The 25808-nt window shown below is 42.5% G+C and overlaps 2 protein-coding genes across 3 annotated transcripts in view; both read right to left on the bottom strand.

Annotated features, from left to right (window-relative positions):
- Positions 1-5191: 5191 nt before the first annotated feature.
- Positions 5192-11781, bottom strand: LRRN4CL (LRRN4 C-terminal like). Its single transcript, XM_070766746.1, has 2 exons — positions 11505-11781; positions 5192-8488 (listed from the first exon to the last, which is right to left on the bottom strand). The coding sequence occupies exon 2, from the start codon at positions 8481-8483 to the stop codon at positions 7626-7628; it is 858 nt and encodes a 285-aa protein (XP_070622847.1). The 5' UTR covers positions 8484-8488; positions 11505-11781; the 3' UTR covers positions 5192-7625.
- A 7779-nt stretch (positions 11782-19560) lies between these two features.
- The window catches only part of BSCL2 (BSCL2 lipid droplet biogenesis associated, seipin), a 29208-nt gene continuing 22960 nt past the window's right edge, over positions 19561-25808 (bottom strand). For both annotated transcript variants that reach the window (XM_070766376.1, XM_070766378.1), the window contains exons 7-11: positions 25607-25748; positions 22147-22222; positions 21908-21994; positions 20851-20934; positions 19561-19911 (exon numbers count right to left, since the gene is read on the bottom strand). In XM_070766376.1, the coding sequence (XP_070622477.1) occupies positions 19751-19911; positions 20851-20934; positions 21908-21994; positions 22147-22222; positions 25607-25748 (550 nt within the window). In that variant the 3' untranslated portion in view covers positions 19561-19750. The remainder of the gene's footprint in view (positions 19912-20850; positions 20935-21907; positions 21995-22146; positions 22223-25606; positions 25749-25808) is intronic.

The following is a 25808-nucleotide window of genomic DNA, read 5'->3' on the forward strand; positions in this document are numbered from 1 at the left end:
AAAAAATGTGCCGCGGCTCAAAAAAGGTTGAAAATCACTGCTGTATTTTATCTGAGGATGGATCTATGTTTATCCCAGGCATGTTTCGATTCAGTCCCTGTGGATTGACCAACCACGTCTGCTGGAGGTTTGTTCCAAGCATCTACTACTCTTCCAGTCAAATAATATTTTCTCACGTGGCTTCTGATCTTTCCCCCAGCTCACCTCAGATGGTGAGACGCTGTCTTATTTTCGGGAAAACAGGGTAGGAGCCTGCTACTGGTTCTAAAGAACCGGTTACAAGTGGTTAGGAACCCACCTCTGCCTGCAAGATTCCTTCCAAACTCTTATGTTTTTTTTAAGCAATCAAACGAGGAAGGATCCACAGGCAGGATCACAAGATCCCCACGTGTTTAATCCTGTTCTTTTCAAGGCTGTTTACGTCTTCAAAATTCTCACCCCTCCTGGATTCCTAAGCATGACTCCATAATTGCCTCCTGTCGTCAAGTTGGAGTTAAGCAAGGGAGAAGGAAATTACACAATCCGACAGGGTTTAAAAATAATAATAATAAAAATAAATGAGCGATCGCTTGGCAGTCCGAAGGAGAGAAGGAAAGACATTAGCGAAAAACATAAACAGACAGGAGATTTGGACGCGACTCAAATGTCCCGCTCCGAACACACAAATTTCTCTGTTCGTACAATTTCACCCCCATCAAACTTGTTTTTTCCCCTAGTAAGACATAACTCGGTGGAATAATCATTAAACCAACAGAAAAACAGCAGAGGAAGATGGGGGGGTTTAGAAACGTGGAAATATAACTAATAAGAATAATTTTCTTCCTGTACCAACCCGGCGTGGAATTCTCACAATTTTTTCCCATCCACGTTCCGGTGATTTTATTCCAAACTTTTCCAGTTATCTCAACAACCCCCTTAACATCTCAACAAGCCCCCCCCCCAGTAAATCCAGGAGGGGACCTTCAGGAAAAACAGATTAGAGCCAGTTGACACACACACACCCCCAAGGCTACCTGGAGCCTTTAAAACCCATTGTTATTTTAAAATCTGAGACCCTGGAGAATTAAATGAATGTTTAAAGAAGCAATTTGGGGGGCTGGTGTGCATTTGAGGCTCTGTTATTGTTGGTTCTTATCTTCTCTTTCTCCTCCTCTCTCCTTATTACCTCCTCTCTCTTCCTCCTTTCCTTTCCTCTCCTCTCCTCTCTTCCCCTACCAGTCGGTCACCTTTTCCATTCTTCTTTCTTTTCTCTCCTTCTCTTCCCCTCCCTTCCCTTTCTTTTCTGTAATGTCCTAGGCTACACTAGGGGGCGTCGGTGAGAGCAAAAGAGGTACTAGGCTCTCATTGACGCCCTCTAGTGTAGCTTAGGACATTTCCATTCTTTTTCCTTTCCTCTCCTCTCTTCTCCTCTCCTTTTCCTTTCCATTCTTTTTCTTTCCTCTCCTCTCCTTTCCTCCCTTTGATTTCCTTTCCTGTTCCATTATTTCTTCTTTCCTTTCCTCTCCTTTCCTCTCCTCTCCTCCCCTTTTCCTTTCCATTCTTTTTTATTTCCTCTCCCCCCTTCCATTCCTTTTCCCTTTCCCTTCTTTTTTCTTTTCTATCCCTCCCTTCCCTCCTTTTCTCTCTCCTCCCCTTTCTCTTCTCTTCCCTTCCTCTCCTTCTCTCCTCCTTCTTTCCCTTTCTATTACCTTTTTTAACACTATTACAGTCAAAATGATAGATAGATAGATAGATAGATAGATAGATAGATGGATGGATGGATGGATGGATGGATGGATGGATGGATGGATGGATGGATAGATGATAGACAGACAGATAGACAGATAGACAAAGAGACAGAGAGACAGATAGGTAGGTAGGTAGGTAGGTAGATAGATATAGATAGATAGATAGATAGATAGATAGATAGAGATAGATAGATAGATAGATAGATAGAGATAGATAGATAGATAGAGATAGATAGATAGAGATAGATAGATAGATAGATAGAGATAGATAGATAGATAGATAGATAGATAGAGATAGATAGATAGATAGAGATAGATAGATAGATAGATAGAGATAGATAGATAGATAGATAGATAGACAGACAGATAGATAGATAGACAGACAGACAGACAGATAGAGATAGATAGATATAGATAGGTAGGTAGGTAGATAGTAGAAGCAATTTTCCCCATAGGAATCAATGTAATAAGCAAATAATGCATGCAAACCTATTAGGAAAGAAATAAAAGCTCGGAAATAAATAAAAGCTTCTCCCTAGAACAAGGACAGAAGCACCAGCCTGAAGATGACGAGTGGGACCTCGTCGAAACATCGCCAGAAGTTTCTGAATCCTACTCGGGAAGAAACCCAAATATGCCAAGACCGTCATATATATATATATATATATAATCCACACATATAATTGCCACATGTGTTTAAGAAAGAGGATTAACACGGCAGCTCGCTTCAGCCCAGCCCCGAGCTTTGACGGCGTACGGCGACGAAACCCAGCGAACAAGGGCCGGATTCAGTCCTTGTAAACCTCATCCCACCCGTGGCCCGTCTGCTGACTGTTTACCAAAAAGCACAACCACAAAAATGCCAGCAATGCAGGAGGCTGGGCCCTTCCTTCCAGCTCATCTTACCTAAAACGGAAGGCCTGACGGGAGAGCATGAATCAAGCGGGGATGAAATTAAACCCCCTGAACGCAGACGTGCAGTGGTCAAAGGCTGGGGATGAAAGCGAGGCCAGGTGAGGGGTCATCATCCCTTTGTGCGCCTCGTCTGGCCTTCATTTCGCAAGGGAGGGTTTTTATTGCTGTTTAGGGCAGCAAATGGAATTAATTTCCTTGCTGTGAGCCACTCCAAGTCCCCGGAGAGAGTCGGCATACAAATCTAATAAATGATGATGATGATGATGATGATGATAATAATAATAATAATAATAATAATAATAATAATAATAATAATAATGGCAATGTCTTGGACAGGGGGTTCCTCGACTTACAACCTGTTCAGTTAATGAACGTTTGACGTTACAAGGGCTGGCGATGGGCCGTTTTTCAGCGTTTTGTTTTCTTCCCCTCCTGCCTGTGAAAATGACCACACACAAATACAAACCACAATTTCACCAGGGAGCTGAGTTGGAGTGGAAAGCACTTGCAGAAAACCCACTTATTTATCTATGAATCTCTTTCTCCATCAAAATCTTTATTTATATATCTACACCTACTCTTATGTCTGTCTAGCCATATCTATCTATCTATCTATCTATCTATCTATCTATCTATCTATCTATCTATCATCTATTTATCTACATCTATATCTATGTCTATCCATTTATATCTAACATCTATCTATAGCTATATCTACATCTATCTATCTATATCTATCGCTCTGTCTATCCATCTATATCTATTTACTTTCTATCTATCTATCTACCTACCTACCTATCTACCTATCTACATCAATATCTATGTAGCCATTTAGATCTATCATCTATAGCTATATCTACATCTATCTATCTACATCTATCTCTGTCTATCCATCTATATCCATCTATATCTATCTATCTATCTATCTATCTATCTATCTATCTATCTATCTATTTATCATCTATTTATCTACATCTATATCTACGTCTATCCATTTATATCTAACATCTATCTATAGCTATATCTACATCTATCTATCTACATCTATCTCTGTCTATCCATCTATATCCATCTATATCTATCTATCTATCTATCTATCTATCTATCTACCTATTTATCATCTATTTATCTACATCTATATCTACGTCTATCCATTTATATCTAACATCTATCTATAGCTATATCTACATCTATCTATCTACATCTATCTCTGTCTATCCAACTATATCTATCTATCTATCTATCTATCTATCTATCTATCATCTATTTATCTATATCTATATCTACGTCTATCCATTTATATCTAACATCTATCTATAGCTATATCTACATCTATCTATCTACATCTATCTCTGTCTATCCAACTATATCTATCTATCTATCTATCTATCTATCTATCCTATCTATCTATCTATCTATCTATCTATCATCTATTTATCTACTATATCTACGTCTATCCACTTATATCTAACATCTATCTATAGCTATATCTACATCTATCTATCTACATCTATCGCTCTGTCTATCCATCTATATCTATCTACCTTCTATCTATCTATCTATCTATCTATCTATCTATCTATCTATCTATCTATCTATCTATCTATCTACATCTATATCTATGTATCCATTTATATCTATCATCTATCTATCTATAGCTATATCTACATCTATCTACATCTATCTCTGTCTATCCATCCATCTCTATCTATCTATCTATCTATCTATCTATCTATCTATCTATCTTCTCTCTCTTCTCTCTCTAATCTCTCTATCTCTCCATCCAAGCTATCCCTTGCAATTTAAAAATTCAGCACAACATAGGCTGGAAAAGGATGTTAAAGACATTCCCACTCCTAAAGAATGTAAAATTAAGATATTCCGCCTCTGGGTGTATTTATTCTCAGTGAACCTAAGTCCCCCCCCTCCAGCTTTAAAAGTAATTATTAACCTTTTCTGGTAAATATATATATTTAAAAATTACCATCCAATTCCCTTTGCGAGGGTTATCTTTCCAAAGTCATTTTGCACATCCGCAAGGATCGATGTTTTTAAAGCTGAAAAATAAAAGACATGGAAAAGTTAAGGGATGAGTGGGAAGGGGGTGGGAAGTGAAACTGGGGGGAAATATGTTCCACATCTGGTTTAGAGGTTAGGGAGGCATTTAAGACCGACTCAGACCCCAAGGAATGTGGATACAAATTGTCCCAACCCGACTGGTGGGCATCACCAGCTGTTTGCCATTCCTTCTGCCATCTGGAAAATATTGATTTTTTCTTTGTGGATTTTTTTAGCACAGCTGGCCAAATTAAGAACTCTGGAACGTGGATGGGAAAGGGTCAGAAGGGGGGAACTTCTATTTTTTCCCCTCTGTTTTTTTTTTCCTGGGGGAAACAAAAACAGCAACAGAAGAAACCAAGAGATGAGTTTTAAAGTCAAATTTTATTCTCCCCGAATTAAAAAAAACACACCACAACTATCATTTTTCTTCACTGTTCTTCTGAGGTTTTGCAGGAGGGGGGGAAAGGCAAAAGAAGAAAACCGAGATATCAGATTAAAACACAATTTTATTCTTCCCAGCGATCAAAAAGTAAACATCCGTTGACAGAATGATTCTGAAATTCGTACGTTGGCTCAGATTGTTCCCTGTTAGGCCAAACCGAGAGAATTAGCATTGTGTGAGCCCAAGCCCTTCCGCACACAAACAGACAAACACACAAACTCTTACAACTAAATTATTAAGCCAGTCAAGGACAAGTCAAGCCATAAATGTTTCCAGGAGTGTCCATACTAGAGAGGAATTTTCCAAAACTGCGTAGGAAGCTATGGCTTTTCTCCTATTGGTAAAATAAGAACCTAGTTCTCACTGTGCAAAATAAATAAAAGGATTATTAAATAAAAGCAAGAAAGGGAGCAGCCCGCTTCGTACCGAGATGAGACCACTGAAATGTGCAACCCAGACTGGTCAGCGGCAATTCTCCAGATGTTTCAAACTGGAGTTTTGCTCCTATTTGGAGACCAGAAGGATAGAATTTGGCCATTTCTAAATGCCAAGTTGGTAGAAAATAATAATAATAATAATAATAAAGTTTCCTTGGTATAAGGAAGTTGGATAGGGATTGAAAATGTGCAACCTTCTGGATATTCAATTACAATTAAATTATAATTTCCCATCTGGCACTGCAGGATGTCAGGAGTTGCAATTTGCAGTTGAAAGGAATGAAATCACAATTCTTGAAACAATTTTAAGTCGTAGAGCAGTTTCTTCTTCGAGCTGTGTTAATGAACGGCGATCGCAACTTTGCGTGCAAAACAGATTCATTTGGGATTTGGAGAATATTTTGGAAACAAAGCTAAACTTTGCGGGAAGGAAAAAATCACCTGCAATCCTTGATTCCAGACCTGGGAAGGCATTCTCCACTGGATTGCGGAATCATTTAATCTAACCATCGGAAAGGATCGTGAGGCCAAGAAGGAGCTAGTGTAGATCTGAAGAGGCTTAGCCGGCTACAAAAACCAGCTATATTTCTTCAATCTCTGCAACAGAGAGGAAGTAGCCCTCCCCCACCCCCCACTCACCCTCGATCCCTTCCCCAATTCCATTGTCTCAGGTGTGATCTTCTCATCTGATGCTGTTGTCAACCCACAAGGGGGCGAAGGGATGCGGGGGAGGGGGGGATAGCTGTACCTTGCCATTATTAAAAGAGATCGACAGAGAGAGAGAGAGATAGTAGAGCGAGCTAATAAATACATAAATAAACTTAATTCACAACATCTGGATTGGAAGATTCCTCTGCATTCCAAGAACTAGCAGCCATCGGGGGAAGGCAGGTAAGAAGGAAGGAAGGAAGGGAAAAGGAATTGAGAAAGGGAGGGAGAGAGGGGAGGGAAAGGAAGGAAGGAAGGGGAAAAGGTATCCAGGAAGGAAGGATTGAAGGAAGGAAAGAAGGAAAGGGAGGAGGGAGGAGAAGGAAGGGGAAAAGGTAGGAAGGAAGGGATGGAGAGAGGGAGGAAGGAGAGGGTAAGGAAAGAAGGAAGAAGGAAGGAAGGAAGATAAAGAAAGGAAGGAAGGAAGAAGGAAGGACGGGGACGAGAGGAAGGAAGGAAGGGAGGAATGGAGGGAGGGGAGGGGAAGGAAAGAAGGAAGGAAGAAAGGGGAAAAGGAAGAAAGGAAGGAGAAAGGGGAAAGAAAGGAAGAAAGGGAGGGAGGGAAGGGAGGGGAGGGGAAGGAAAGAAGGAGGTATGGGGATTATTTTGGAAGGAAGGGAGGAGGGAGGGAGGAAGGGAGGAAGGAAGGAAGGAAGGAAGGGGAAAGAAAGGATGAAAGGGGGAGAGGGAGGAGAGGGGAAGGAAGAAATGGCAAAAGGAAGGAAGGGGAAAGAAAGAACGAAGGGAGAGAGAGAGAGAAAACACAAGTAGGCCTCAATTTACGACGACAATTGGCACCCGAATTTTCATTGCTAAGCAGGGCAGCTATAGGACATCCCAATTTTACAAGGGTTTTTTTTGTGCCACCGTTGCTAAGCGAATCCCACGGCCCTTACGCAAATCCAGCTTCCCCCCCACAACCCTTGGTTTTGCTTGTCGGAAAGCGGCTGGCGGGATCGCAAATGTGGATCGCTTGGCCCTCGGACATCACGGACCTTCATAATTACACACTGGCTGCCAAGAGTCCGAATTTTGGCCAGGTAACCCTGGGGATGCTGTTTATGGTCGTTTTCAACGTTTCCCAGCGCCGTTCTAACTTTGAACGGTCGCTTAACAAACGGTCTTAAGTCGAGGACTACCTGCGGTCCGTAAAGAGGATCAATTCACTTTGAAAACCGTTGTCGGGCAGGATTTCAGTCCAACCGCCCGTCATCGGAGCCCCTCTGTCTTCCATCACTTGCGCAGCCTCTCCAGTCATCGTACCTCAGTGTCCCCTCAGTCAAAAGATACTCGGTGGATTGTCCACTGATAGAAACGGGCGCTAGGAAGCCCCCATCACAGTTGCTCTTCCGTCCGGAATGAGCTGTTGGCGGTGCCGGCGTGCCCTGAACTCAGCTCCCCCTCCAGGATATTATCCAAGGATCCGTGCTGGACGGGTTTGGGTTTCCGTAAGTAGAAACGCCACAGCAGGACAGAGACAACTCCCAGGATCACCACACAGGCCAACCCCACCGCTATGTAGACATACGTCATCTGGTGCGCTGGGGTTCGGACCCGCCGGCAGGGTCCGTGTTCTCGAACACCGTCGTCCGTCGGGCTGAACCCAGCTCGGTTGCCCGCCATGACGCAGAGGAGATATTCGGTGCCGGGGACAAGATCGGACAGCACCACGACGCGGACGGTGCTGTTTAGCGCCGGGCCTGAGATGTAATGCTCGCCAAGGATGCCGTACTTTAGGTGGTAAGTGTGAACCGTGGACGAGGGGGCGCACCAGTGCAAGCTCGCTCGGGTTTCGCTAACGTGAACCGCTCGTAAACGAGGAGGGTCCGGGGTAACATCCGGGCCGGTGACTCCGGGACACAAACATTTGCTCAGCCGGCTCAATTCCGCGCAAGGCACCTGGAGATGCTTGCAGCGGTCATAGGCGCAAAAGGGGGTTGGTGGCCCCGGGGTGACGGAATTGGGGGACTCGGTGGTGTCGTAATAATTTTCGTCGTAGTCGTCGTAGTCGTCGGAGACGGCGGGAGAACCTTTCTCCGGCCCGGAGAGTGGGGTGCGGCTGACCGATGGGTCCGGGGTGTGTGGGCCTTGGAGGGATTCGGGCAGCGGGTGGCCCATGCTGGTCGGGGACCCCCGGGGGCAGAGTGTCAGGAGGCCACAAGCCATGATGGCTAAGAGCATCCAAGCTTGCATGGTTCCTGTGGAGAAGACGAGAGGGACATCCGTGAGGAAAAAGACACAGTTCAGGCCTTACAATAACAACAACAACAACTATTATTATTATTATTATTATTATTATTATTATTATTAATATTATTAATATTATTATTATTAATTAGACTTGGATACTGCTCCTCCCCGGAGACTTAGGGCGGCTCACGACAACAATAACACAATATAAATACAAATCTAATAATTAAAACTATAGCTAAAACCCAGAATGCGGCCCCGAGAGCTATAGTGGGGCTTCCCAGATTCGCCCACGTTTCTATAACACTCCGTGGCCTGAATTGGCTGCCGATCAGTTTCCAGTCACAATTCAAAGTGTTGGTAATGACCTTTAAAGCCCTACATGGCATTGGACCAGAATACCTCCGGAACCGCCTTCTACCACACGAATCCCAGCAGCCGATAAGGTCCCAGAGTTGGCCTTCTCCGGGTCCCGTCGACCAAACAATGTCGTTTGGCGGGCCCCAGGAGAAGAGCCTTCTCTGTGGCAGCCCCGGCCCTCTGGAATCAACTCCCCCTGGAGATTAGAACGGCCCCCACCCTCCTTGTCTTTCGCAAATTACTCAAGACCGACCTGTATCGCCAGGCATGGGGGAACTGAGACATCTCCCCCAGGCTTTTATATTTTATGTTTGGTATGTATGTGTTGTATAGTTTTAATTGCTGGGGTTTTATATATCTTTTTCTTTTAATATTAGATTTGTTTCACTGTTATATTGTCTTTATTATTGTTGTGAGCCGCCCTGAGTCTTCAGAGAGGGGCAGCATACAAATCTAATAAATTATTATTATTATTATTATTATTATTATTATTATCATCATTATTATTATCTTATACACACAATCAACACTCAATATTACAATCATACCCACACATAACTTTTAATGGTCAGAAGGGGGGGGCATATGTTAGTTGCCCCACGCCTGGCGACATAGATAGGTCCCCTGTGAAAGGCGGGGAGGGTGTGGGCAGTCCGAATCTCCGGAAGGAGCTGGTTCCAGAGGCCTGGGGCCACCACAAAGAAGGCTCTTCCCCTAGGCCCCACCAGACGACATTGTCTAGTTGACGGGACCTGGAGAAGACCAACTCTGTGGGACCTAATCGGCCACTGGGATTTATGCGGCAGAAGGCGTTCCCGTAAGTAGTCTGGTCTGGTGCCATGTAGGGCTTTATAGGTCATCACCACCACTTTGAATTGTGTCCGGAAAACAATTGGCAACCATAGGTTTTGTTTCACGACGTTGCAACAGCCATGATTAATGTGGCTTGCAAGTTTCAACCAGTCTTTGCCTTTAGGATCATTGTAGTATCTCTGCATCATGGTCAGGTGATCAAAAAAATCAGACGCTAGGCAACCAGATTTGTTTACAAAATGGCGGCATCCCACCATTTGCGGCCTACCCAGCTGGCCAATAATATCGGTTAACAACTGCACAATTCACTTAAGAATTGCGGTGATTTGCTTAACAACCAAGCTGAGACAGCACCAAGGACAATTCCTCCTCCTCCCCCCCTTTATTTATTAGATTTGTATGCCGCCCTTCTCCGAAGCCTTTCTCTTCTAGCCCTGATGATGTCACCTACTTGGGTCAAGAAACGTCTCCAAGAAAACTACCAAGCTCAGAGAAGTCCCAAGGACCCCACAGTCTTCTTCTTCTCCCTCCTCCTCCTTCCCACAAACCCTCTCCCTCCTAGCACTGCTGATGTTAGCTGGTTAGGTCTTGAAATGTCTGCAAAATAAATAAATAAATAAAATAAAATCAGACGTGACTCACTAAACAATCTCCTTGCCCAGCAAGGGATATTCTTGGGCCCCCCCGCCCCCCCTACCTGGTCTCAGTCCTAAGTCAAGGACCCCCCCTGTAATGAAAAATGCTTTCCCCCATTGTCTGGGGGGAACATTCACCCCATGGAATAATTCTTGCAGGCTGCCCAATTCTTCAGGAAAAGCAAGCGAATTAACCCACAGCAGAGAGAGAGAGAGAAAGAGAGAGTGAATAAGAGAGAGAGAAATGAGAGAATGAGAGAGAATGAGAGTAAATGAGAGTGAGAAAGAGAATAAGAGAGAGAGTGAAAGAGAGAATGAATGAGAGTGAGAAAGAGAATGAGAGAATAAGAGAGAATGAGAAAGAGAATGAGAAGAGAGAGAATGAGAGAATGAGAAAGAGAATGAGAGAATAAGAGAGAGAATGAGAAAGAGAATGAGAGAATAAGAGAGAGGGTGAATAAGAGAGAGAAATGAGAGAATGGGAGAGAGAATGAGAGTGAATGAGAGTGAGAAAGAGAATAAGAGAGAGAGAGAATGAGTGAATGAGAGTAAGAAAGAGAATGAGAGAATGGGAAAGAGAATGAGAATAAGAGAGAGAATGAAAAAGAGAATGAGAGAATAAGAGAGAGAATGAGAGGAGAGAATGAGAAAGAGAATGAGAGAATAAGAGAGAGGGAAACAGAGAGAGAATGAGAGAGAGGGAGAGAGAATGAGAGGAGAGAATGAGAGAATGAGAAAGAGAATGACAGAATAAGAGAGAATGAGAAAGAGAATGAGAGAGAGGGAAACAGAGAGAGAATGAGAGAGAGGGAGAGAGAATGAGAGAATGAAAGAAAGAATGAGAGAATGAGAAAAAGAGAATGAGAGAGTGAATGAGAGACAGGAGAGAGAAAGAATAAGAGAGAGAGAGAGAATGAGAGCGAGAGGGGAGAGAGAATGAGAGCGAAAGAAGGAAAGAAAGAGAGAGAAAGAGAATGAGTAATGAGTGAGAGAGAAAGAGAAAGAAAGAGAGAATAGGAGAGTGAAAGAGCGAGAGAGAGAGAGAGAATGAGAAAGAGGGAGAGAATCAGAGAGAGAAAATGAGAGAAAGAATCAGAGAGAGAGAGAATGAGAGAGAATGAGAGAATAAGAGAGAGAGAAAAAAATCGAGACAGAGAATGAGAGAAAATGAGAGAGAAAGACAATGAGAAAGAGAGAGAGAGAAATGGTGGCTCACCTGGCGTGTTTGTTCAGCACGATCCGGCTCAGATCTCAGCGAAGGATAATATTTGGGGATCCAAAAATTCAGGGATCTATGCCAAAGCTGCCTAGCATTCGGGACTCTCCCCGTCAAAGCAGAGAAGAAAAAAATGTGTCTTTCCTTTAAACTGGATTCAGCATCACTTCTTCACCGGCAAGCCGGAATCAAGGTTTTTGTCCTGGTTTCACGAGGCCCCGCGGAGTTCTCTACTGGGACTGAGCTCCCAAAGAAAAACTTTATATCTTACTCATCCGATGACTTAATTTGCCCCTCCTCGCCTCCCCTTTTTAACAACCGGGCCCAGCCAGTGGGAAGCCAGGGAAGGAGAGCCAAGGGGTGGGTTTTCGGGTTTTCATTTAAGGGGAAGGGAAAAAAATAAAATTGGGCCCCAGTGCAGGTGTTCGTGCAAAAAAAAATTAAAAAAGAGCAAAGCATGCCTTATAAGGACTGTTTGCACACTCCTCGGGGCTGTGAATCCGTTCAGAGAGAAAAAATAAATAAAACTTCTGCCTCCAGCAGTTGGGAAGGCTGCAAAGACATGAAGTTTTTAAAAAGAGATTGGACCACCAGGGTTTCTTATCGGAGCAGGGGTTGGACTAGAATAGAAAATGCCCAGAGATATTTTACGAGAAGAGCCCTCCACTCCTCCACTCGCAACGGAATCCCCTACGCAACTAGACTTACAATCCTGGGCTTAGAAAGCTTAGAACTACTATGTCGCCTTAAACACGACCTAAGCATAGCCCATAAAGTCATCTACTACAACGTCCTTCCCGTCAACGACTACTTCAGCTTCAACCACAACAACCCACGAGCACACAACGGATACAAACCTAAAGTAAACCGCTCTAAACTCAACTCCAGGAAATACGACTTTAGTAACCGAGTAGTTGATGCATGGAAGTCACTGCCAGACTCTGTAGTATCATCACCTAACCCACCCACCCCCCCCAAAAAAACTTTACATAGAAATATAGAAGATTGACGGCAGAAAAAGACCTCATGGTCCATCTAGTCTGCCCTTATACCATTTCCTGTATTTACCCTGAGACTGTCCACTGCTGACCTCTCCCGATTCCTAAGAGGTCAGGAAGGGGCGTGCATAAGTGCACCACTGTGCCTTTTGTCCCCTGTCCTAATGTTTCTCTTTTATTAGTATCATGTATACGTACATGACCAAACAAATAAAAATAAATAGAAAATCTCCAAGGTCCCTTCCAGCTCTTGTAACTCTGCTTTATTTTGTCATTCCTTCCTTCCTTCCTTCCTTCCTTCCTTCCTTCCTTTCCTTCCTGTTGGACTACAAGACATCCAGGCTCTGTTATCCTTCCTTCCTTCCTTCCATCCTTCCGTCCTTCCTTCCTTTTTTCCTTCCTGTTGAACTACAAGACATCCAGGCTCTGTTATCCTTCCTTCCTTCCTTCCTTCCTTCTGTCCTTCCTTCCTTTTGGACTACAAGACATCCAGGTTCTGTTATCTATCTATCCTTCCTTCCTTTCTTCCTCCCTCCTTCTCCCTTTTCCATTCCTTCCTTTCTTCCTCCCTCCTTCTCCCTTTTCCATTCCTTCCTTCCTTTCTTCCTCCCTCCCTCTCCCTTTTCCATTCCTTCCTTCCTCCCTCTCCCTTCCTTTCCCACTTCCTTCCTTCCCCCTTCCCTTTTCTTCCTCCCCGTCCCTTGATTCCTTTCCCCCTTCCTTCCTCCCTTCCCCTCTTCCCTCCCTCTCTCTCCTCCTTCCTTCCTTCTTCCCTTCCTTCCGTTTCCCCCCCTTCTTTTCCCTCCCTCCCTTCGTTCCCTGTGATGACTGGAGGCTTATAAGAAGAGTCATTTGTCTGGAATTGCATAGGGTTTCCTGCCTGAGGAAGGGGCTGGATAAAAGACCTTCTAACTTTGTTCTTCTGTTCAATCAATTACAGAGCTTTAATCCTTTTGGGGGGCAGCTCTCTCTCTCTCTCTCTCTCTCTCTCTCATTGTGTGTGTTTTGTGTGTGTGTGTGTGTGTGTGTATGTGCAGTTGTTCTCCAAAGCACCTGAATGCAGGACAAGATGCTGTCAGTCAGGCGGTAGGGAAAGCAAGTAGGATGCTTGGCTGCATAGCTAGAGGTATCACAAGCAGGAAGAGGGAGATTGTGATCCCGCTGTATACAGCGCTGGTGAGACCCCATTTGGAATAATACTGTGTCCAGTTCTGGAGACCTCGACTACAAAAAGAGATGGATCAAATTGAACGGGTCCAAAGACGGGCTACAAAAATTGTGGAAGGTCTTAAACATAAAACTGATCAGGAAAGACTTCACGAACTCCATCTGTCTAGTCTGGAGGACAGAAGGAAAAGGGGGGACATGATGGAAACATTTAAATAGGTTAAAGAGTTAAATAAGATCCAGGAGGGAAGTGTTTTCAATAGGAAAGTGAACCCAAGAACAAGGGGGCACAATCTGAGGTCAGTTGGGGGAAAGATTAGAAGTAACGTGAGAAAATATTATTTGACTGAAAGAGTAGTAGATGCTTGGAACAAACCTCCAGCAGACGTGGTCGGTAAATCCACAGGAACTGAATTTAAAACATGCCTGGGATAAACATAGATCCATCCTAAGATAAAATGCAAAGTATAAGGGCAGACTAGATGGACCAGGAGGTCTTTTTCTGCCGTCAGTCTTCTACGTTTCTATGCAATGGATGGAAACTAATCAAAGAGAGAATTCCCCAGCCGGCATACTCTAAGATGGGTGGACTTCGACTCCCAGAATTCCCCAACAAGCCTGCTTTAAGATGGGTAGAACATGGCATAATTCACTTAAGAACCGCCTTGCTTAGTAACGGAAATTTAGGCTCCAATTCTGGCCATAAGTTCAATGTATATATTTCCTGGATGTTTTTTGTTTTTGTTTTTTAAAGTGGCATGTCAGTCAATCCATTTCTTTTCCTACCGAAAAAGTACTTTAATTTTTATTTGGTTCCTGGTTCCTGCCTCCTTCTTTCTTCTTTGGGAAATCCTCAAAACTGAATTATTCGCAATGAAAAACCAAACAAAAACAGCGCCTTAAGTTACTCCACGTTTGCGTTCTTCCAAATTCTCATTTTTTTATCCATTTGTTCCCCCTGCCTGTAGCAACCCGGTTGCTAAAATAAACAGATCTCAATTCCTCAGACAAGCCTCTGAAAATATTTATTAAATGCTTCCTTTCATCCACTCTTAAAAAAAATTGCATGAACATTGCAGGTGCGAGAGGTTGACACAAAAGATAAATTCATCCAGGCAGCCACGGTTTTAAAAACAAGCTCCCAAAATATATTTTTTCCCACCCTCTTTTTTTCCAAAATGCCAAAAATATCTCAAGAGTTTTTCATCCAGCAGCTGAGCCTTGTCTTTTTCTGGCAGAAGTTACTCATGTAGGCAAAAGAAAAAACATCTTGGATTTAATTCACGCTCTTCCAAAGCATTTTTTAAACCCACTTTTTCCTGGAAATGTTTTTTGCTCAGAACATCTTGTGCTGAGTCAAAGCATGGCCTTAGTGACTCAGCATAAATGGGCTTCTAAGGAGAATTCTCCTTTCTTTTCGCCCTGAAAATGATGGAATTATGATTCGAGGATTTTGAATGACACTTAAATATTTGCGCACCGATTATGATGTTTTATCTGTGCTGTAATGTTTAATCACGACGGCTCAAAGTCTCAAGGATTATACACTGCTCAAAAAAATAAAATAAAGGGGATACTTAAAAAGCAGAATATAGCTCCAAGTCAATCAAACGCCTGTGAAATCAAACTGTCCACTTAGGAAGCAACAGTGATTGACAGTCAATTTCACCTGCAACATTGTGCAAAAACGGGTCCAAAGATGGGCTACAAGAATGGTGGAAGGTCTTAAGCATAAAACGTATCAGGAAAGACTTCATGAACTCAATCTGTATAGTCTGGAGGACAGAAGGAAAAGGGGGGACATGATCGAAACATTTAAAGATGTGAAAGGGTTAAATAAGGTTCAGGAGGGAAGTGTTTTTAATAGGAAAGTGAACACAAGAACAAGGGGACACAATCTGAAGTTAGTTGGGGGAAAGATCAAAAGCAACATGAGAAAATATTATTTTACTGAAAGAGTAGTAGATCCTTGGAACAAACTTCCAGCAGACGTGGTAGATAAATCCACAGTAACTGAATTTAAACATGCCTGGGATAAACATATATCCATCCTAAGATAAAATACAGAAAATAGTATAAGGGCAGACTAGATGGATCATGAGGTCTTTTTCTGCCGTCAGACTTCTATGTTTCTATGTTGTGCAAATGAAATATTCAATGTTTAAACAAAGAAACAATTAAATAAGTGAAATAGTCACCCCGAGTCTACGGAGAGGGGCGGCATACAAATCCAATTAAAAAAAATATATAATAATAATAATAATAATAATAATAATAATAATAATAATAGAATGCATTGAATGAAATATTCAATTTTTAAACAAAGATACAATCAAATAAGTGAAATAGAATGCAATTAATATGTTCATATCTTTTTTCAAAATTGGAAACTAGATTTTGAAGTCTTTTTTTCTCAAGTTCTTTTCTTCTTTATTTTCTCTTACATAAAAATGTACAGGATTTATAATGAACATAGATTAAAATGTTTTCAATTTGATGTAAAACCATATATATGTGCTTCTGATGAAAATTGGGATGTAAATCATCACGGATATGTGTATTGTTCTCTTATGTTTGTGTGTTTTTATATGTCTGTTTTGTTTTAAATTAAGAAATTATTTTAAAAAAAGAGATATCCAATGAGAATATTTCATTCATTCAGATCTAGGATGTGTTATTTGAGTGTTCCCTTTATTTTTTTGAGCAGTATATATTGTCAACGTTCCTTAAACCAACCAGCTCGGCTGTCAATAAAACAATAATAATAATCCTTGACTTTCTACCACCATTGTGCTGAAAATACCCGTCGCTAAGTGAGGCAGTTAAAGCGAATTTTGTCCCATTTTACAATCATTCTCGCCACCGTTGTTAAGTGAATCTAAATTAGAAGCACAATTGTTAAGTGAACCTGGTTTCCTTACCAGAAGGTTGCAAAAGAGAATCGCGTGGCCAATCGTTGTAAGTGCGAGTCATTTGCTAAGCGGCTGAATTTTGATCACATGATTCTGGGGGATGTAGGTCACTAAGTGAATTGTTGTAAACGAGGGCAAGGCGATTTTTAAGTCAAATCACTGCCGTTCCTAAGTGAACCAGGCCGTCGTTAACCGAATCGAGCCTTTGCTGGTCGGAAAACTCAAAAATAACGATTAGGGGACCCGCCCCTTTCTCCCAAGACGTGACGACTGTTGCAAATGGCGGGAATTTTGATCCCGCGATCATGGCAATACTGTGACGGTCGTAAGCCTGAGGACCAGTTGTAAGTCAGGGGTTTTTCCCCTGTTTTTTCCGTTCTGTTTCGTTGTATGTCGAGGATTACCTGTGGAGGTTTATCACGGAGAAATGTTAAACAATTACTAAGGCCTGACGGAGCCTTTACGGAATTGTGACACACAACAGCGGTTAAATTGACTAACGCATTTCAATCTGTGTGGCTGGCAAGAGGTGTGACTCCACACGTCCCTAATGGGTGGGGAGCCCCAGGGGTGAGAGCCAGCCCAAAGTTGGCTAATACCGAGTTTATTTGAGGTTTGTGGAATGCAGACGGCTCTCCTTCCCAGAAATATAGAGGGTGGAAACCGGATAGAGATGGGTCACTCCCCACTCCAAGTTAAATTGAAAAAAAAATAAAACAGCTGGCGGGACAGCCTCTCGTCTTCCCACAACTATTAATGAGAAAAAGAGAAAAATTATATTTAAGGAACTTAGGAAAAACATCTGCAGAAAATTCCAGGGCTGGGGAAAAAAATAAAATTTGCCATTCGAATTATGCAGAATTATTATTATTGTTATTGTTATTATTATTATTATTATTACTACTACTACTACTATTATTATTATTATTATTATTATTATTATTATTATTAATTTTAATTATTCTTGGGTGAATTCTGATTGTAGGTTCCCAAACTGCATCCTGGCTCAAATTCAGATTTCAAAAGAAATGCTTCCTTGGTTTATTTTTTATTTTTTTAAAAATCCCTTTCTCCCAAGCCGGCCTCCCGGCATGGAGGACTACAAACTTGTCTTTCCATGCAAACGGTTTAAAATGTCGGCGTTTAAAACGTCAGAAGAACACAAAGATGATTAGGGGACTGGAGGCTAAAATATATGAAGAACGGTTGCAGGAACTGGGTATGTCTAGTTTAATGGAAAAGAAGGACCGGGGGAGAGATGATAGCTGTCTTCCAATATCTCAGGGGTTGCCCCAAAGAAAAAAGAGTCAACCTATTCTCCAAAGCACCTGAAGGTAGAACAAGAAGCAATGGGTGGAAACTAAACAAGGAGAGAAGCAACTTAGAACTAAGGAGAAATTTGCTGACAGTTAGAACAATTAATCCGTGGAACAGCTTTCCTCCAGAAGTTGTGAATGCTCCATTTTTTAAAGAAAATGTGGGATAACCATCTGTCTGAAGTTGTGTAGGGTTTCCTGCCTATTAGGGGGTTGGACTAGAAGACCTCCAAGGTCCCTTCCAACTAGCTTTATTATTATTGTTGTTGTTGTTGTTGTTGTTTATTTATTTATTGGATTTGTATGCTGCCCCTCTCCGTTGTTTTTATTACTAATACTACTACTACTATTAATATTGTTATTACTATTATTATTTTTATTTATTTTATTTTATTTTTGTTATTTTTATTATTTTTCAGGGGGGGCCAGGGCAGCTGAGGTTTCTTACGCAGGGTCTTTCTCTCGTGGCCTGCTGGAAACTCAAAAGCCCCGTGGAGCAGTTTCCCTTTGCTTTCTGCAAACACAAAGTTTTCAGCCTTTTGTTTTGTAAATCAGTCACTAAGCTCAGAGGTTTTGCAAACGCATTCCAGATTTTTTTTTTTTAGGGAGTGGGAGAGAGATTGTGTAGCGGTATCAGGATTTACTGTACTTGGTTGAAAAAACCAGCTTGCATTTGCTCCCTGACAAAAGTAAATATATTGTTGCTGTTGTTTTTACCTTCGAGGCTCCAAGGTTGTCTAAAATTAACTCCCCCTACAAAGGAGGGAAAATTGCCAGAGATGTAAGACACTGTTTGCAGCTTCCCCCTGTGTGTGTGTGTGTGTAAATTCACACAACACAAAGCCACAACTTAGAGCAGTGTGCAAACCCAAACCCAGGATAATTATATGTTTTGGTCATCAAGAAGCAATAAATTGTGATTTTTAAGGCAGTTTGCTCTAAGTGGTTAGGCAGGGAGCTAAGAACCGGGTGGTGATGAATTATAGTCCTGTCTTAAGACACGAAAACCAGATGGGTGACTTTGAGCCGAACACCAGGAGACAGGGACTTCTAGTTTTGACTTAGGCATAAAAATTGGCTGGCTGACTTTACACCAATCACTAGGAGAGGTGAGTTCTAGTTCGGCCCTAGGCATGAAAGCCCATTGGATGACGTTGGATCAATCACTAGGAGAGGTGAGTTCTAGTTCGGCCTTAGGTATGAAAGCCCATTGGATGACGTTTGACCAATCACTAGGAGATGTGACTTCTAGTTCAGTCTTATGCATGAAAGAGGGCTGGGTGACTTTCGGCCAATCACCAGGAGACAAGAAATTCTAGTTTTGACCCAGAAACAAAACCAGCTGAGTAATTTTAGGCCAATCACCAGGAGTGAGTAAGTTCTAGTGTTTTTAAGCCATTCCTTCTCTCTCGCCTCAAAGGGCTGTTGTGTAAGGAAAATAGGAGGAGGAAGGAGTGTTAAGTGTGGTTGTGTATGCTGTCGGTCCCAGTTGTCGAATACTGGGAGTTCCGCCCTGTGACGGGACCGTCGGAACTTCAAATCTGGGCCACGAGTAGCTTCCAGGCAGGTCCGACATAACTCAAGGACTGCTGTCGTAAGTGGAGGACTAGCGCAAGCTCTCTCTCTTCGGAGAAAGGGAGGGTTTTCGAACCCGAGACGGACGTTGGGTGACCCACTCGCCGTTCAACTTTTATTTAACTTACAGTGTTTTTTGTGTCGTGAGGAGAAGGGATTGGAATGTAAACATAAGCAAGGAGTAAAAATACAAGCCCTCGGGGAGTGCAAGGCCTACTGGAGGGGCTACCGGGGAGCGTAACGTGGAGCTTCCCGGCTGGACTCGAACCCGTGCCCGATCAGGAACTGGAACAGGTACTTCTCTGGCGGACTTCCGAGCCGAGGGTGAGCGTCCGGGACAAAGGCGGCAGCAGATCCGAACTATTCCCCTCAGACGAAGTGGCGGGAAGGTTGACCTCGGAAAGCAGCGTCGTCTCATCCGGAACGTCGTATTCGGCCTCTGTCAAAAAAAAGGAACATCCCACCCCACCCGCCAAAAAAAATTAGGATCTGAAAGAGAACCGGAGGGGGGTGGGAACGGGACATAACCGGTGTTGATGCGAAGACCCCAAATTGTGTAAGTAACGGCTTTTCCGGGCACGCCGTATGTAGTAGTGCGTTAACGCCGGAACGCCTGGGATCGATCTCTCGGTGGCGCCCCTGATGTCAAATTTTTGGCAGTGTTTTGCTTCCGCGCTTGCGCCGAAGCAAAGAAATCACCGAAGATCGGCGAAATCTCGCACGCGGTATATCTTCACGTGAGATTTCGCTGGCTAAGCCTGCGCAGAAGCGAAATCTCGCACCGATGATCCCTGAGGGCGTAACGGTAGGTTATAAATCTGGATTTTGGGGACCAATAGAATCTTTAAAAGACTGGTACTTTTGGCGTGAGGAAAACTTTGGAAGATAGACAATCCTCGGATTATGAACGTTCACTCAGCAACCGCTCGACGTTATTACCACAGCGCTGAAAAAAGGCATTTGTGGTCGGCCCTCGTATTTATTTAACAACCAGCCCACGCACGCTTGATGAAAATTTGGATCTTGGCAACCGGCTTCTATCTACCACGAAAGCAGTAGGATCCCGGGGATCAGGGGAAATAGTTGTTATGCGAACTTCCCAACTGGCTTCTGACGAGGAGCATGATTCGCTTAGCGGCCGCGCCATTCGCTTAACGACTTGCAGCCATTCGCTTAACCGCCGTGCCGAAAAAAGCTTGTAAAATCAGGAAAATTGATCACCAGAGCGAAAGCTGGTTGTAATTCACTTCCCCCCCCCCCCCCCTTACATTGTGACCGTGAACATTCGCTTAATCGAGGAATTGGTTGTAATTCGAGGACTACCTGGTAGGAAAAACGGGAAGGCCGAATAAAATGTTGCAAAATAAAATCGAGTCACCTTCGTCTGAGCCGGTGGCCATGGCGGATTCCGTTCCTAAATCGGATTTTCCGAGCTTGCTTTTCTTCGCCTCAGTCGTAGATTCTGCAGAGTGAAATCGAGAAAATGGAAGCATTTGTTAAACGCGCAGGTAAGTCCTCGAGTTACAACAGCTCATTTAGCGACCGTTCAAAGTTACGACGGCACTGAAGCAGATATTTTAGGACTGTTTTTCCACACTTGTGACTGTTATGGCCACATCCTGATGGTCACACGATTTACGTCCGGAAGGTCGTTAACTTACAGCGGTCGTAGCGTCCCACAGATGACATAGAAACATAGAAGACTGACGGCAGAAAAAGACCTCATGGTCCATCTAGTCTGCCCTTATACTATTTATTATTATTATTATTTAATAGATTTGTATGCCGCCCCTCTCCAAAGACTCGGGGCGGCTCACAACAATAATAGAAACAATATAACAGTGAAACAAATCTAATATTAAAAAATAAAACATATCTAAAACCCCAGCAATTAAAACCATACAACACATACATACCAAACATAAAATATAGAAGCCTGGGGGAGGATGTCTCAATTCCCCCATGCCTGGCGATAAAGTATTTATGGTATTTTACCTTAGGATGAATACAGTAGATGCTTGGAACAAACCTCCAGCAGACGAGGTTGGTAAATTCACAGTAATTGAATTTAAACGTGCCTGGGATATACATGTAGAAACATAGAAACATAGAAGATTGACGGCAAAAAAAAAGACCTCCTGGTCCATCTAGTCTGCACCTTATACTATTTCCTGTATTTTATCTTAGGATGGATCTATGTTTATCCCAGGCATTGTTTCAATTCAGTTCCTGTGGATTCACCAACCACGTCTGCTGGAAGTTTGTTCCAAGCATCTACTCCTCTCTTTCGGTCAAATCATATTTTCTTCACGTCACTTCTGATCCATTGCACCACTCACGTTTGGAGTGATCCTGGCAAGCAATTTGACCATTACTCGAGATAAATTTTGAGTCTTGCCCCGACAAAGAAAAGATAATTTTTAAAATCAACACACCGTCTTTGGACGATTTTTCTCCTTCGGCAACTCCGACGTCTTCTGGCTTCAGTAGAGAAGTGTCTTTGCCTTCTTCTATGTCGCCTCCTGAAAGACGAGAAAAAAAGGCGGTGGGGAGAAACAGATTACAAGTAGTCCTCGACTTACGACTATTCACATTCAGTGACTGTTCAGTATTACAAACACACACAGTTTTTGCCTTCGTGAATGAACTGAGAGTTGGTCACAACCGGCCTCACCTTCTTTAGGAAATATAACTTGCCGACGTGAATCGTCCAAAGTTTGCATTGGTTCAGGTTTATCCCTGCCTGGGATCTGTTAGGAAACGAGGGGGAAAAAGTGACCGATTATTTCATTGGGACTTGATCCAGCAATGGTAGTTGTGTATTACTTTGTGAAGGTCTTTTTGTGCCTATTTTATTTGATTGATTTTTATTTATTTATTCTTTTTCCCTTTTTCCCCTTGTTTTTGTGTATATTTGTGTATATATAGAGATTAGAACTGCCCCCACCCTCCTTGCCTTTCGTAAACAACTTAAAACCCACCTCTGCCGCCAGGCATGGGGGAATTGAGATCCTCTTTCCCCCTAGGCCTTTACAATTCTATGCATGGTATGTATGTATGTATGTATGTTTGGTTTTTATATTAATTGATTTTTAATCATCAATACCAAATTACTATTGTACACTGTTTTATTGTCGCTGTTAGCCGCCCCGAGTCTCTGGAGAGGGGCGGCATACAAATCCAATAAATAAATAAATAAATAAAATAAATAAATATGTCACGTTTGTTTCAAATGTCTATACGTTTTGTTTTTAATACAGATATTTCAATTTTAAAAAAAAGAGAATATTTCATTCATTCAGATCTAGGCTGTGTTATTTGAGTGAGCTTTATTCTTTCGAGCAGTGTATAAACAAGCCAACAGTGTATGGTTGTATGGATTGATGTAATATAGCTTTAAAACGTATGCTATAATTCTGTAGAGATGCAAGTGGCCAGAAGAGGGAGCTAGAGATCATGGCTTATTCTCTCTGTTGTTCCATTCCAATTGTCTCGTTGAATTAGAAACATAGAAGACTGAGGGCATGATCCATCTAGTCCAGTGATTTTCAACCTTTTTTGAGCCGCGGCACATTTTTTACATTTACAAAACCATGGGGCACATTGAGTGGGGATAGGGGGGTGGCTAAAAAAAGTTTGGACAAAAAAATTCTCTCTCTCTCTCTCTTCCTCCCTTTCGCTCTATTTCTCGCTCCTTCGCTCCCTCTTTCTCTCTCTTTCTCTTTTTTCTCTCTCCCTCCTTTCCTCTTTCTTTCTCTCTTCCTTCCTTCCTTCCTCTTTTTTGCTCTCTTTCCCTCTCCCTCCCTCCCTCCCTCCCTCTATGTCTTTCTCTCTCCCACCTTCCCTCTCTCTCTTTCTTCCTTTCTTTCTCTCTCTCTCATTCTCTTTCTTTTTCCCTCTCTTGCTTTCTCTCTCTCTCTTGCTTTATTTATCTCTATCTTTCTTTCTCTCTCTGTTTTCTTTCTCTCTCTCTCTCTTGCTTGCTTTCTCTCCCTCTTGCTCTTTCTCTCTCTCTCTCTTTTCTTTCCCTCTCTCTTGCTTTCTCTCTCTCTTGCTTTCTTTCTTTCCCTCTCTCTTGTTTTCTTTCTCTCTCTGAGCTTCGCGGCACACCTGCCCATGTCTCACGGCACACTAGTGTGCCCCGGCACACTGGTTGAAAAACACTGATCTAGTCTGCCCTTATAGTATTTCCTGCATTTTTATCTTAGGATGGATATATGTTTATCCTAGGCATGTTTAAATTCAGTGACTGTGGATTTACCAATCACGTCTGCCGGGAGTTTGTTCCAAGGATCTACTACTCTTTCAGTAAAATAATATTTTCTCATGTTGCCTTTGATCTTTCCCCCAACTAACTTCAGATTGTGCCCCTTTGTTCTCGTGTTCACTTTCCTATTAAAAACACTTCCCTCCTGGACCATATTTAACCCTCGATAGTGAACTTTGTGTTATGCTCTGTTATTTTCTCTGATGATGGGTTTGTAAGCTGTGATATACCTTTGTCGAATGTATATGAAAAAGACAAACTGGGTAAGATGATTATTGTGCTTCTAGAGATGGACTGATTTGAACGCATATGGCCTGGACTGTTTATTGGGATTGTGCCGTTTCTTAAAATAAACACTATATGCACTTTAGCTTATCTGTGTGTGTGACTTGGCGGGACCCAGGGGAAGAGCCTTCTCTGTGGCGGCCCCGGCCCTCTGGAACCAACTCCCCCCAGAGATCAGTTGCCCCCACCCTCCTCGCCTTTCGTAAGCTCCTTAAAACCCACCTCTGTCGTCAGGCATGGGGGAATTGAGATATTCCCTTCCCCTAAGCTTATAAAAAAATTTATGCATGGTATGTCTGTATGTATGATTGGTCTCTTCAATTGGGGCTTCTTTTTAAAATTAACTTAAATATCAGATTTGTTTATATTGTTTTATTACTGTTGTTAGCCGCCCCGAGTCTGCGGAGAGGGGCGGCATACAAATTTGACTAATAAATAAATAAATAATCACTCATATCTACTGCAATATCCCAGTTTCTATGCGCATGTCTTAGATAACTGTACACACACCTTAAGGAATAAATGTGTCCTTCTTTTCACTAGGCTAGGCGTACTCAATTCCTGCCACTATTTTTTGTATGTCTTATGTGTTTGGTTCCTTGCTTTTTAGACTTTTTAAATGTACTATTGTTATTTTAGATTCTAATTATTGGATTTGTCATTATGTATTGTTTTTATCACTGCTGTGAGCCGCCCCGAGTCTACGGAGAGGGGCGGCATACAAATCTAAATAATAATAATAATAATAATAATAATAATAATAATAATAATAATAATTTATTTGCTGCCTATCTCATGGCAAATAAATGGTTCTTTGTCATGCATTGAGCCTTCAGGAACAGGTAAATAGAAACACAGAAACACAGAAGACTGGCGGCAGAAAAAGACCTCCTGGTCCATCTAGTCTGCTCTTATACTATTTCTTGTATTTTATCTTACAATGGATATATGTTTATCCCAGGCATGTTTAAATTCAGTTACTGTGGATTTACCAACCATGTCTGCTGGAAGTTTGTTCCAAGGATCTACTACTCTTTCAGTAAAATAATATTTTCTCACGTTGCTTTTGATCTTTCCCCCAACTGACCTCAGATTGTGTCCCCTTGTTCTTGTGCTCACTTTCCTATTAAAAACACTTCCCTCGTGAACCTTATTTAACCCTTTCACATATTTAAATGTTTCGATCATGTCCCCCCTTTTCCTTCTGTCCTCCAGACTATACAGATGGAGTTCATTAAGACTTTCCTGATACGTTTTATGCTTAAGACCTTCCACCATTCTTGTAGCCCGTCTTTGGACCCGTTCAATTTTGTCAATATCTTTTTGTAGGTGAGGTCTCCAGAACTGGACACAGTATTCTTCCAAATGTGGTCTCACCAGCCCTCTATATAAGGGGATCACAATCTCCCTCTTCCTGCTTGTTATACCTCTAGCTATGCAGCCAAGCATCCTACTTGCTTTTCCTACTGCCCGACCACACTGCTCACCCATTTTGAGACTGTCAGAAATCACTACCCCTAAATCCTTCTCTTCTGAAATTGTTGCACACTTGTTCACAAGTCAAAAGCTGTGTAGTGCACACCTGTACGGAGAGTGTTTCTTTAGGCCACAAGCTACCCCAGATCCACTGCAGGTAGCTGAAGAGGACGATGACGCTGAGGAACATGAAGTTGCTGGCTACCCCCAAAATGGCCGAAGTCACAGGGAAGTTGTAGAGGAGATACCTGTGGGACCAAAGACGAGAAAAAACGATGGGTAGGGAGTTCACCCCTCATGCATCTCGA

The sequence above is a fragment of the Erythrolamprus reginae genome, chromosome 13, assembly GCF_031021105.1.
Source record: "Erythrolamprus reginae isolate rEryReg1 chromosome 13, rEryReg1.hap1, whole genome shotgun sequence".
Taxonomy (NCBI): Eukaryota; Metazoa; Chordata; class Lepidosauria; order Squamata; family Dipsadidae; genus Erythrolamprus; species Erythrolamprus reginae.